At 50.9% G+C, this 13,830-nt stretch overlaps 1 protein-coding gene across 1 annotated transcript; it reads right to left on the bottom strand.

Annotated features, from left to right (window-relative positions):
- Positions 1-113: 113 nt before the first annotated feature.
- IQANK1 (IQ motif and ankyrin repeat containing 1) lies at positions 114-12,053 on the bottom strand. Its single transcript, XM_060115745.1, is given in 14 exon segments — positions 114-204; positions 258-491; positions 557-691; positions 772-865; positions 958-1,191; positions 1,286-1,331; positions 1,437-1,518; positions 1,590-1,729; positions 10,637-10,710; positions 10,713-10,899; positions 10,959-11,046; positions 11,048-11,109; positions 11,438-11,571; positions 12,044-12,053. Coding segments are annotated over 14 exon segments (1,611 nt in total).
- Positions 12,054-13,830: the final 1,777 nt, after the last annotated feature.

Here is a 13,830-nt window from a genome sequence, read left to right as displayed (position 1 = left end):
CCAACGCCCACCCCTTCTGCTCCTCCAAATCTGGGGCCGGTGCGGGGACCACGAACTCCCACGTCGCCCCGACTGTGCACTGCTCCACAGCGGGAGGAACTGAACGGGCCCACCTACTCCGCCCCCAGGGGCCCGCCGGCCGCGGTCCCCAAGCTGGGGCTCCCGGCCGGCCCCCTCCCCTGCACGGCGCACGCCCAGAGAGCCCTGATGCGGACGTGCACGTTCGCGGACCCAGCGCCCTGGGGCGCAGCGGCCACCGAACCTTGGTGACGAAGAAGAGGTGGAAGTGCCCCAGGCGCGCCTCCCGGCACTGGCTGGGGCTGGACTCCGGCCCATGGCTCTGCCGCAGCAGCGACAGGTACCTCTCCCGCTCCAGCAGCCCGCGGCCCAGCAGCTCCTGCGCCAGGCCCGGCTGCACCGCCTCCAGCTGCCGCTGCGCCGCCGGGAACAGGTCCACTTCACGCAGGTCGGACACCCGCGGCTTCCCGAAGCTGCGGGGAGGGCGGGGGGGGTGGGGCGGGGAGGGCCGGGGCCTCCCGCCTTCCGTCCGCCTCACCCGAGGGCCCCCAGCAGCGCCAGCCTGATCCTCTCCGGCCTCAGGTGGTCTGGGTTCACGGCGTCCACATAGTTGGTGTCCTGGTAGCGCTGGAAGGTGGCCGCCTGGCCCAAAGGGTCGATGACAAGAGGCCACCTGGGGGTGGCCGCCAGGTCACCGCCGTCCACCCGAAGCCTCGGCTTATCCTTCGCCCCTCGCCGGCCGGGACCAATGACCTGCCGTCAGCGCGAATGCGATCACCCACGTCCTTCAACAGCACGTCGTGGAGCTCGGTGACATGACACTTCAGCCCGGGCGCCTCCTCCTCCCCTATGGGGATGTAAGTGGGGGGCCAACCGGCGGGCTCGGCGCCCGATCCCCTTCCCCGGGCCCCTCTGGCCCCCAGCCCGAGCCCCGCCCACCCTCCTGGGCCCGCCCCCCGCTCTCCAGCCTGGCCAGGGCCAGCGTCTCCTCCGCCTTTTGGGCCTCCTACCGGAGCCTGTCCACTTGGGCCTCCGCGTCCTTGACGGCCTGGAGGAGGGGCCCTACGCTCTGCTCAGGGCAAGGCCGGACCCCCACCCCTGCCTGCCGGGCGCAGCCGGGACCCCTAAGGAAGGGGCTGGGAGGGGGGCCGACCCGCCCCCGCCACGCGGCTGCTGGAAGGTGACACCCCGGGTTTGGGAGTCCAGGCCGAGGGGGAGTAGCCAACCTGCCGAGTGAGCTCAGCCATGCCCGCGCCGCTCCGTTAACCCTTGTTGTGCTCGTCGGTCCTCGGGTTGAGCTCGAGGTAGGCCTGCTGCCGGTTGGGGGCGGGGCCGGCTGAAGCCCTCCAGACCAGGTTGGGGGACCAGGTTGGGGGCTCGCAGGGCGCCTCTCAGCACCCAGCTCTCCTTCCTCCCACCGGCTCCTTCCGGGGGGCTGGCTGCACACCTGTTGGTGACACTTGCTGCTCCTTGGGCAGCTGTTGCACTTTGAGGTTCGTGCTGGGCGGGGGGAAGGCGGGTCAGAGGAGCTCCCGGCCGCCTCCCCCCGCCCCCACCCCCCTCTTCAGCACCACTTGGCCTCCGCCTCCCTGTGCTGCTTGGTTTCCTGGCCCCGGCGCTGCCGCTGGACCTCCATGTTCTGGAGCATGGCATCTGTGAGGCTCAGGTCCCAGGACTGCAGCATGCTGACCACCGTGTCCAGCGAGGCCACCTAGCAACAGAGGACAGTGGTCAAAAGCTCAGGGTGTGTTCTGTGTTCTGCCTGACCTGGGGAGGAGATGCTGTTACACTCCCACTTCAGAAAAAAGAACACCGACTCACAGAAATGTGGCCCTCACAGCTGGCCAGGGATGAGCCCCGAAGCGTTGACCACCATGCCTCCGCGCCCCCCAAAGCCAAGCCCCCGAGGTCCTTGCAGTCCCCCTGCCAAGACCACACAGGCCTCCACCTTCCTCTCCTGCCCTCCTCCCTCCACACCCCTGCCACCGGCCCCCCGGGCTCCCTGCTTGTGTCCACTGCATGCAGGCCCCTGGCTGCAGTTCCCTGCCTTCGCAGTCTCCCTACAGGCCTCAATCTGCAGGACACAGCCCTTGGGGCCACACATCCCAAATCTCACCACTCCTGTTCCTCTGAAGTACCCCCCCGCCAGCCCCCCACCCCAGAGTGATAAAGGGCCACAGAAAGCAGGGTTCTCAGAAGGGAGGGATAGGGTTCTCCAATATTTTATTTCTTGACTCAGGAGGTTAATCCAGGAGTATTTCCTTTATCATTTAATCAAGCCACAACTTTGACTTGTACAATGTTCAGTATGTGGTTTGTATTTTAGAAAGGAAAGTTCAAAGATGTGTAAAATCAAGGATGAGAGAGGAATGGATGGATGGAGCAGATAAATGAATGGAAGAGTGAACATAGGAATGGGTCCATGAATTATTAACTTAAGGAGCTGTGAATACCTACTTAAAAGAATAACAGCTACCACTTATTGAGCAGTGTGTGCCAGGAATTGTGCTAAAGAATTCCATTCATTGTCTCATTCTTCTTCAAAATATAGGAACTGTTATTAGCCCCATTTATGAATATATGGAAGCTGATATTCAAATAAGTTTAAAAACTTGCCAAAGTTAGTTTGAAAGTAGAAGAAATGGAAAACTAAATGAGTGAACAGATAAAATAATAATGTAATGGGTGATTTTATGAATGAGTTAATGAATGGACAAATAATGAGTAGATGAATAAGTTAATGAATTAAATGATAAAAGAATGAAGGATTCTTGGATTAATTGAATGGATGAAATATGAATTGATACATGAAAAATTATTAGATGAAGGGATTTAATGGATGAATAACTTAGATAAGAAGATGGTTGAGCAAATGGATAGATGAATTGATGGGTGAGTTCAATCATTCAACACAACTTTTGAGTGCCTTTCATGTGACAACCAAAATGTATGACATTGGAGAATACAACTGTGGAGTGAACTAACATAGTCCCTGCTTTCTCGAAATTTTCTCTCAAGTAAACAGCATGAATGTGTGTATGAATGCACGGATGAAGAGATGTGCGAATTAACAGTAGTTAAATAAATGAATACATGAGGATGACTTAAGATGGTAGTAAGGCTAAAGTGGATACAGTAATGAGGGGATAGACTGGCAGGTTTATCAATAAATGATTCATAAGTTAATGAGAAAATGTGTGAATTGATGAAACAGTAAGTCAAGTACTGGGAAAAAAGATGGTATTCAGGGCTTCCCTGGTGGCGCAGTGGTTGAGAGTCCGCCTGCCAATGCAGGGGATACGGGTTCGTGCCCCGGTCCGGGAAGATTCCCACATGCCGCGGAGCGGCTGGGCCCGTGAGCCATGGCCGCTGAGCCTGCGCGTCCGGAGCCTGCGTGTCCGGAGCCTGTGCTCCGCAGCGGGGGAGGCCACGACAGTGAGAGGCCCGCGTACCGCAAAAAAAAAAAAAAAAAAAAAAAGATGGTATTCAATGGATAAACTTATGAAAACAATGATAGATGGGTAGATGAACGATAAAGGGACGATGGATGGAGGGACAGATAATGATTGATAGTTATTTAATTCTTCTACATCGTTACTGATTTTTCTGTCTACTTGTTTCACCAATTATTGAGATAGGGATGTTGAAATCTGCTACTATAATTGTGGAGTTAGTTCTCCTTGTAGTTCTGTAAGTTTTTGCTTCATGTATTTGGAAGCTCTGTTAGTAGCTGCAAAAACATTTAGGATTCTTACGTCCTCTTGATGAAATGATCCCATTGTCCTTATGAAATGATTCTTTTATTCTCAGTAATATTCTTCGTTCTGACGTCTACTTTTTCAGATGTTAATATAGTCATTTCAGCTTCCTTATATTTAGTGTTATACTGGCATATTTGTTCTATCCTTTTACTTTTCACCTATCTGTACCTATTTTATTTTATTTTATATTTTTTTACTTTTTGGCCACACTGCACGGCATGTGGGATCTTAGTTCTCCGACCAGGGATGGAACCCATGCCCCCTGCAGTGGAAGTGCGGAGTCTTAACCTCTGGACCGCCAGGGAATTCCCATATTTTAAGTTTGTTTCTTATAGGCAGAATATAGTTGGATTTTTAAAAAATTTATCTTTATTTCTTTTGGCTGCGTCGGGTCTTAGTTGCAGCATGCAGGATCTTTCATTGAGGCATGTGGGATCTTTCTCGTTGTGGTGCGTGGGCTCTTTGCTGCAGCACTCGGGCTTCCCTCTAGTTGTGGCCTGCAGGTTTTCTCTCTGGTTGTGGCACGCAGGCTCCAAGGTGCATGGGCTCTGTAGTTTGCGGCACTGCGGGCTCTCTTGTTGAGGCGCGCGGGCCTAGTAGCCCTGCTGCCTGTGGGATCTCAGTTCCCCAACCAGGGATGGAACCTGCGTCCCCTGCATTGGAAGGTGGATTCTTTACCACTGGACCACCGAGGAAGTCCCTATAGTTGGATTTTTAAAATCTGAATGACAATCTCTGCCTTTTAATTGGGGTGTTTAGACCATCTGCATTTAATGAGATTATTGATATAGTTGAGTTAAAAATTACCCTTTGCTATTGTTTTCTACTGGTTCCATCTGTTCTTTTTTTTTTTTTTTTTTTTTTAATATTTATTTATTTATTTATTTGGTGGTGCCGGGTCTTAGTTGCAGCACATGGGATCTTCGTTGCCACGTCCGGGATCTCTGTTGTGGCATGCAGGATCTTTAGTTGTAGCATGCAGGATCTTTAGTTGTGGCATGTGGGATCTTTTAGCTGTGGCATGCAGGATCTAGTTCCCTGACCACAGATCAAACTGGGTCCCCCTGCACTGGGAGCATGGACTCTTAACCACTGGACCACCAGGGAAGTCCCTGTTCTTTATTTTCCTTTTCTTCTTTTTTTGCCTCCTTTCTGATTGCATATTTTTTAGAATTCCATTGTATCTCCTTTATTACCTTATTAACTATAACTGTTGATATTTAGTGCTTACTCTAGGGTTTACAGTATATATACACCTATAACTTATTACAATCTACTTTCAGATGATATTGTACCACTTCACATATAGTATAAGAACCTTCCACAGTATATTTCCATTTCCCCCTGCCAACCTTTATAATATTTTTGTCACACATTTGAGCCAAACAACTATAATTTGTGCAGTTTTCAGTATGTGTATCTACATGTGTTATAAAATCCCATGACATATTGCCATTATTTTTGTTTCTTCAATTACCTTTTCAATAAATTTAAGTAATAAGGCCGTATCTCATATTTACCTAGGTAGTTACCCTTTCTAATGTTCCTCACGTCTTTGAGTGGATCCATCTTCACATCTGGCATCCCTTTCCTTCTATTGGTAGGGCTTCCATTAACATTTCTTATAGTGTGAGTCTGCTGGTGATTGATTCAGCTTTTGTATGTCTGGAAAGGTATGTCTTTATTTTGCCTTCAGTTATGACAGATACATGCACTGGGTATAGAACTCAAGGTTGACAAGATTTCTTTCCCCCCTCAGTACCATTAAAGATGCTCTCCACTGTCTCCTCACTTGCATTGTTTCCAACAGGAAATCTGCCATAATCCTTATCTTTGTTCTTCTGTCTGTAACATGTCTTTTTTCCCTCTGGCTGCTCTTAAGATTTTCTCTTTATCACTGACTTTGAGAAATTTTATCAAATTGTGCTTTAGCCTGATTTTTCTTCCTGCTTCTTGTTGAAATTTGGTGTTTGTTGAGATTTTGGGAATGTGGTTTATACTTTTCATCAAATTTGGAAACCTTAAGGTTATTATTTCTACAAATATGTATTTTTTCCTGTTTCCTTTTTTAAAAAAATAAATAAATTTATTTATTTATTTTCAGCTGCATTGGGTCTTCATTGCGGTGCATGGGCTTCTCATTGCGGTGACTTCTCTTGCTGCGGAGCACAGGCTCTAGGCGCACAGGCTTCAGTAGTTGTGGTGCACAGGCTTGGTTGTTCCACGGCATGTGGGATCTTCCCGGACCAGAGCTCAAACCCATGTCCCCTGCATTGGCAGGCAGGTTCTTAACCACATCACCACCAAGGAAGTCCGTCCTTTCTTTCTTCTCTCCTTTGGAGACTCCAATTACATATATATGAGGCCTCCTGAAATTGTCCCACAGTTCGTTGATCCTCTTTTCGTTTGGAGGGATTCCTTTTTCTCTGTGTGGTTTTATTTGGAGTAGTTTCTATTGTTAAGCCTTCAAATTCACTAATCTTTACCTCTGTTCTGTCTAATCTGACATTAATCCCATCCATAGTTTTTTGTTTGTTTTTCATCTCAGACACTGTCATTTTTACCTCTAGAATTTAATTTTTTTATACCTTCCATGTCTCTATTCAATTTTTCAAGCATCTGGAATATAGTTAAAATAGCTGTTTAAATGTCTTTTATGCTAATTCTAATATCCACATCAGTTCTGGGTTTGTCTTGATTAGTTGAGTTTCTCATTATGGTCATATTTGTATGCATCTTTGTATGTCTGGTAATATTTAATTGGATGCCAGACAATATACATTTTGCCTTGTTAGGAGCTGTATATTTTGTATCTCTATATGTATTCTTGAATTTTGTTTTGGGATACAGTTAAATTACTTGGAAAGTTTTATCCTTTGGGTCTTGCTTTAAGATTGGTGAGGCTGTACCAGAGCGGCATTTACTCTAGGACTAATTATTCCTCTGAGGCAAGATCCTTCTATGTGCCACATGGATCCAGTGAGGTTTCCTGCTTGGGCTGGTGGGAAAAGGCTAGGCACTGCTTCCTTCCCTCCTAACAGGTGGCTCTGTCCCCAACCTTGAGACATTCCATCACACACATGAGCCATTGAGTACTCAGCTGAATCCCCAAAGGGGTCCCTACACACCTCTGGAATGCTCTTTATCTTTTTTTAAATTTTTATTAGAGTATAGTTGATTTACATGTTGTGTTAGTTTCAGGTGTACAGCAAAGTACATCAGTTATACATATACATATAACCACTCTTTTCTAGATTCTTTTTCCATATAGTCCATTACAGAGTATTGAGTAGAGTTCCCTGTGCTATGCGGTAGGTCCTTATTAGTTATCTATTTTATATATAGTCGTGTGTGTATATGTCCATCCCAATCTCCCACTTTATCCCTCCCCCCATTTCCCTGCTGGTAACCATAAGTTTGCTGTATACATCTGTGACTCTATTTCTGTTTTGTAAATAAGTTCATTTGTACTATTTTTTTAGATTCCACATAAAAGCAATATCATTTGTCTTTCTCTGTCTGACTTACTTCACTCAGTGTGACAATCTCTAGGTCCATCCATATTGATGCAAATGGCATTATTTCTGAAACGCTGTTTCCCTTTGCAGCTCTCTTCTCTCTGGCACTTGCAGTCTGACTGCCTTGGAATCCCTGGACTCTGAACCCTGTCTCCTTAACTCAGGAAATTGACCAGGCTCTGCCTGGATTCCCCCTTCCTGCACCACAGCCTGGAAGTGCTCTCAAGGTGGTTAGCTGGGCTCACGTAGTTTATTTCCAGCCTCTTGGGGATCACTGATTATTCCCTGATGCCCAGTGTCTTGAAAACCGTTGTTTCATATATTCTCTCTGGGTTTCGTTGTCGTATTTCAGGTGGAAGGAAAAATCAGGTTGCATTTATTCCATCCTAGAAGCAGAAATCTCTGTTCATTTTTTTTCAACCTTCTTTCTGTGTTTCGTTTTGGATAATTTCTATTTCTATATCTTCTAATTAACTAATTTTTCTTTCAGTGTCTAATCAGCCATTAATCACATCCAGTGTGTTTTTCACCTCCAGCATTGCAGTTTTCAGAAGTTTAGGAGTATGTACATAAAAATAGAGACAGGTGGATGTAGAGGTGTGCTGTGTGAGATACAGCTGTAAGTTTTAATGCCCTTGTCCACTTATTCTGTGATCTGTGTCACTTCTGAGTCAGTTTTGATTGATTTTGCTCTTCACTATGGGTTGTATTTTCCTGTTTCCTTGCTTGACTGGTAATTTTATTAAACTTTTATTTGCAAACAATTACAGATTTACAGGAATTTGCATGTACCCTTAACAAGTTTTCCCCAATGATGGCATCTTATACAACTATAGTGCAATATACAAAACAGGATATGGACATAGTACAATCCACAGACCCCACTTACCTTGTTTCAACAATTTTACATGTATCCCTTTGTACGTCTACAGTTACATGCAGTTTTATCATACATGTAGATTTGTGTACCCGCCACCACAGTCAAGATGCGACCTGTCCCATCACCACAACGCTCCTCTGTGTCACCACTTCTAGTCACATCACCTCTCTCCCCTTTCCTTCCCTGCCCCTATTCCCACCCCGCAAAGCACTGATCTGGCCTCCGTCTCCATAATTTCGTCATTTTGAAAATGTTATGTGAATGGAATCAGGCAGTATGTAACCCTGTGAGATGCGCTCTTTTTTCACTTGGCAAAAGGCCCTTGAGATCCATCCAGGTGTTGCTGTACCACTAGTTCCTTCTCACAGCTAAGGAGTGTTCTGAGGTGTGGACTGGCCTGAGCTGGCTTAACCTTTCACCTACTGAAGAACATCCAGGTTGCTTCCAGTTTGGGGCTGTTACAAGTAAAGCTGCCGTGAACATGCGTGTGCACACTTTTATGTGGACACAGTCCTCATTTTACTGGGATAGAATGCCCAGCAGTGTGTGCTGAGTCCCATGGGAAATGTACGTTCTGTCTCTTCAGACACAGCCCCACTGTGTTCCAGGGCAGCTGCACCCCTTTCCGTTCCCATGAGCGCTGGGTGAGAACTGGCTTCTTTGCCCCCTGTGCCATCCTCACTGGTTTCCATTTCAGCGTTTCTACCAGGTGCGATGGTTGAACAGCTCGTGTTCATTGGCGTCATTATATCCTCTTCCGTGAAATTTCTCTCCGTGCCCTTTGCTCACTTTATAACTGGATCGTATCACTTACCATTGAGTTTTGAGTTGTTTGTATATTATAAATATGGGTCCTCTGTCAGATATGTGGTCTGCAAGGATTTTCTCCCTCTCTGTGGCTTGTCTTTTCATCCTGTTAACAGGGGCTTCAGCAGAGCAAAAGTTTTACATTTTTAGGAAGTTCCATTTGTTGGGTTTTTTTTTTCTTTTATCGATTGATTGTGCTTTTGTCTAAGAACCCTTTACCAAGCCATAGGTCCCAAGGATTTTCTCCTGTGTTCTTCTAAAGGTTTTACAGTTTACATTTTGCATTTAAATCCTAATCCATTTTGAGTTCATTTTGTATAGGGTGTGAGGTTTAGGTGAAGGTTCATTCCTTCGCCTGTGGACGTCCAAATTGCTCCAGCACCAGACTGTCCCTCCTGCAACCAGTGGCCTCCCGCCCCCCCCACCACCAGTGTGCTGCCCGTCTCAGTGCCCCCTGCCCGCCCCCCTCAGGCACCAGCGGGCTGGACATCCTCCTCAGCACCCCTCAAAGGCCGCCTGCATGCTTCTCCAGCCTTCATGCCCTGTGCCCACCGCCCGGGCCTGCCCCAACACGACCCGCGGAGAGGTGGGCCTCCCTGTGCCCCCTCCTCGCTCCAGCCCCTCTGAGGCCATGGCCAGGCCCTTTGGTCCTCCTAGCCTCACATTTTGCTCCTTTGAGGAGGAAGCAGGAGGAGTTTGAAACCAAAGGCTCTGCTGGCCTTTTAAAGCTTGCCCTGTTGCTTATTAAAGAGGAGAAGCCAAGAAGAGCAGAGGGGATGCCTTCCAGGACAAGGGGGAGCCTGGAGCAGCACCCTGAGGAGGCAGCTGGGGGTGAAGGCGGCGCCCAGGACACGGGGTCCCCAGGTGGCAAAGGCCCTGGCACCCCCGGGTGGAAGCAGGGGCTCAGCAGCAGACCCGGGCCAGTCCCACATTTTCCAGCCAACACCTCCGCTCTCCAGGCTGGGGTGGAAGGACACGCGGCCGAGACGGGCGAGGGCCCGAGACTCCAGTCAGACTCATTTGAAGAAACTAAGGCCGTGGCATTAGGTGATCCGGCTTCACGGCTGCTCCCACAGGCCCTGGGTCAGCCTCATCTGACCTGGCCTCCTGGGCCGGGGAGAAGTCCAAGCGCCCGTGTCCCCAGCCTGGCCCAGGGCCTGTGAAAAGTCCCCTTGACATCATTCCCGGGCGCCACGGAGGAGCTGCCAGGCTGAGCTGCCTTGGGCAGGGTCATGGCTCCGAGCCCTAGGGCTCAATTTTCTCAGAGACGTGGAAATTCTGAGTGAGGGGCCAGGTGGGCGGTCCTAGTGCTGCCCTCAATGCCCCAGAGCTCCCACGCTGGCTCCCGAGGATCCAGTCTGTTTCTCCACCTCCCACGGTAACACTGCTTCCAAGGTGGGCTGAGGGTCCAGGGCCGTGAGTAGAACCCCGGCCACAGGACGCCCCCAGACACCGAGAGCTGTGGTCTTGATCGCGTGTGGCCGGTAAGGCTCATAGCGAGGACTTCGGGAGGGGAAGGGCCTGCAAAGGCCTTGCAGGTGGTTCTGGGTCCTGGAAGGTTCGGGACCAGCCGGGGCGGGGTCCCCAGGCTCCTGACAGCTTTGGGGGTGGGGGAGCAGGCGCCCCGGGGGCTTCTGCCCACGCCCGCGCACCTGCTCGGGGGTGCGTCCGTCGTCCGCATACACCCGGGGGTCGGCTCCGAGCTTCAGAAGCACCTCCACGGCTTCAGGTGGCCCCCGAAGGCCGGTCGGTACAGCGGCGTCCGGCCGAAGGCGCCCTGCTGGATGCGCTCACTGAGCACGGCCCGCCCGCCGCCGCTGTACTCGAAGTCCACCAGGGCCAGGCGCCGCTGCAGCCGGCGCGCCGCCCGCGCCGCGTCGCAGCTCACGCCCTCGCGGTTCAGCAGCGCGTCCACCTGCGCCGGGCGGCGGTCAGCGGCGCCGCGAGCTCAGGGCCCGCCGACCCGCCGCCCACCTCCCGCAGGACCGCCTGGATCTCGCCCAGGTTCCCGTCGAAGGCCGCCTCCAGCAGGCGCGCCCCGCGCTGCCGCTCCTCCTGCCGCCGCTGCTTCTTCCCACTGCCGCCGGGCCGCCTCCTGCTCCCGCCGCATCAGGGCCACGAAGGCCTGCGGGCGGCCCAGTGCGGCCACCGCCCCAGCCCTGGGTCCGGGACCCGGAGCCCTGCAGTTTGCGCCCCCGAGCCCTCCTTCCCCGCCCCCAGCCCTGCGTCCCCCCGCCCTAACCCTGCGTCCCCGCCCCCAGCCCTGCGTCCCCGCCCCAAAACCTGCAGTTCCCGCCCCCGAGCCCTGCAGTTTCCGCCCCCGAGCCCTCCTTCCCCGCCCCCAGCCCTGCGTCCCCCCGCCCTAACCCTGCGTCCCCGCCCCCAGCCCTGCGTCCCCTCCCCCAGCCCTGCAGTCAGGCCTCCACTCCGACGCCCACCCCCGTAGACCTTACCTGCCTCGGGAGCTTCTCCATCAGCTCCAGGTAGTCCTGGTGGTCCTGCTCACCGCGGGGCTGCTCCTTTCTCGCCAGGAGCTTCCGGAAGGCTCACCGGATGGTGGTGGCTGCTTGGTCCTCCGCGGTTGGCCCTGCTAGTGGGGAGAGGGCTTATGGATCACAGTGCTCCCTTCCACGCTGCGGTCCACGCGGCTGCAGGACAACACCAGGTGTGCCCGAGCTCCAGGTTAACAAGGCGAGCGGAGCAGGCGCACTCCCTCCTGACCTGACGAAAGGATCAAAAATGTTCTAAAATCCACAAACACGACCAAACCAGAGTAATCCACCGGCAGAGAGCAAGTGAGGAGGTACAAGGAGTGGCAGCCGAGAGCGGAGAGAGGAGCCGGGTCTCGGCACAAAGTCTCCTGCCCTTCCCCACCCCAGATACAGCTGGGACCCTGCGAATACCTTCTGAGCCCCCAGCCTGGGAAGATGGTCTGGAGATGTTGGTGGGAAACCCGAGGAAGTCTGAGAAAAAAGGCTTCTGGCAGAGAAGCCCCTTGTGGATCCCCACAAGACCCCTTCCCTCTGAAAGCCAGAAGGACCTCTTCCGAATTCAGGCACCCGCATCCATAGGTGGGGCTGACTGGGCTGAAGTGGGGGTGTCTCAACCCACAAGCCCACTGGAACTCAGAATAGGGAGCACAAGGCCACTGAGAGCTGTGGTCCGCTGGCGGCACACTCTGCCTTGCCACAGCAGCGCCCTTGGCTACAGGGAGGGTCCGAATGCCTGCCCTAGGAGAGACGTCCACACCCACCTGCCACTCTCTGCCCATGTGATGAGGTGACCAGTTAGCCTCTCTGGGCCTCAGTGTCCCTTTCTCTAAAATGGGGTGATGGTAGCTACACCCCACAGGGCTTTCCAACAGTCCAATAATAGAACACTGTGAGTCCTGAAAGAACTGCTCAACCTATGTTTCCGTAATTGAGACTCCAAGCAGAGGAGAGCCAGACCCAGGGGCCATGCTCACCGTGAAAGAACTGGCAGGTGAGAAGGTGCGGACATGCCATAGGGAAGGGATGACACGGCTTTCAGAAGACACTGGAAGAAAACAAGCAGAAAAGCCAGCTCTCCAAAAGCACCGCAAGCTAGGGAGGAACTTAATAAAAACAGAAATTCAATAAAACAAGGGATCAAAGACAAGATGGGAAAAACAGAAGGAGGAGGTAAAAGAGTCATCACAGAAAAGAAGACAAATGGAAAACAATACTCAGTTCTGCAGACCAACAACTAAAGCAGGACCAGATGAAAATAGAGCCGATGTGGTTCAGAGTGGAGCTCAGGGCAGGAGGGTCATGGTGAATGCTAGCAAGGAGATGGAAACCAGAAGGAGGAGACACAGATGATGACAATAAAACGTGACAATAATTAGTGTCTCTAGAATGTGGAGACTAGTGATGGGGAAAGTATTTAGAGATAAAATACAAAAAAATTTTCCTGAAATGAATCTTAAGACAAAAGGGACAAAGAATATACCAGGAAACAAAACAACTGGCAGGTTGTTTTTAAGGTTGCTTACTCTTAAAAAAAAAAAATGTTATTGGGATTTCCCTGGTGGTCCAGTGGTTAAGACTCCGTGCTCCCAATGCAGGGGGCCCGGGTTCGATCCCTGGTCAGGGAACTAGATCTGGCATGCCACAACTAAGAACCCACTTGCCACAACTAAAAAAGATCCCACATGCAGAAACGAAGATCTCACATGCAACAATGAAGATTCCACGTGCTGCAGCTAAGACCCGGCACAGCCAAATAAATAAATAAATACTATATATATATATATATATATATATATATATATATATATATATATATATATAGTTACTTGAGGACCCAAGCAGAAAAGAAATCAAACTATGCTCTCCTAGGACTTTTTTTTTAAAATAAATTTATTTATTTATTTATTGGCTGTGTGGGGTCTTCGTTGCTGTGCGCGGGCTTTCTCTAGTTGTGGCGAGCAGGGGCTACTCTTCGTTGTGGCACGTGGGCTTCTCATTGTGGTGACTTCTCTTATTGTGGAGCACAGGCTATAGGCATGCGGGCTTCAGTAGTTGTGGCGCGCAGGCTCAGTAGTTGTGGCGCACAGGCTTAGTTGCTCCGTGGCATGTGGGATCTTCCTGGACCAGGGCTGGAACCTGTGTCCCCTGCATTGGCAGGTGGAGTCTTAACAACTGCACCACCAGGGAAGTCCCTCTCCTAGGACTTTTTATAGCAGCATCAAATGTAGAAGTCAATGAATCAGTGTTCACAGAATTCCAAAGGGAAAAGAGTAGCTCCAGAAGCTCCTGCACGTGGTTCTGCTTCTGCCATGTCAATGAAGGAGGTTAGGACCAGGCTTCCCAATGACAGCAAT

The sequence above is a fragment of the Mesoplodon densirostris genome, chromosome 13, assembly GCF_025265405.1.
Source record: "Mesoplodon densirostris isolate mMesDen1 chromosome 13, mMesDen1 primary haplotype, whole genome shotgun sequence".
Classification (NCBI taxonomy): domain Eukaryota; kingdom Metazoa; phylum Chordata; class Mammalia; order Artiodactyla; family Ziphiidae; genus Mesoplodon; species Mesoplodon densirostris.
This window is presented reverse-complemented; position numbering and strand designations above follow the sequence as displayed.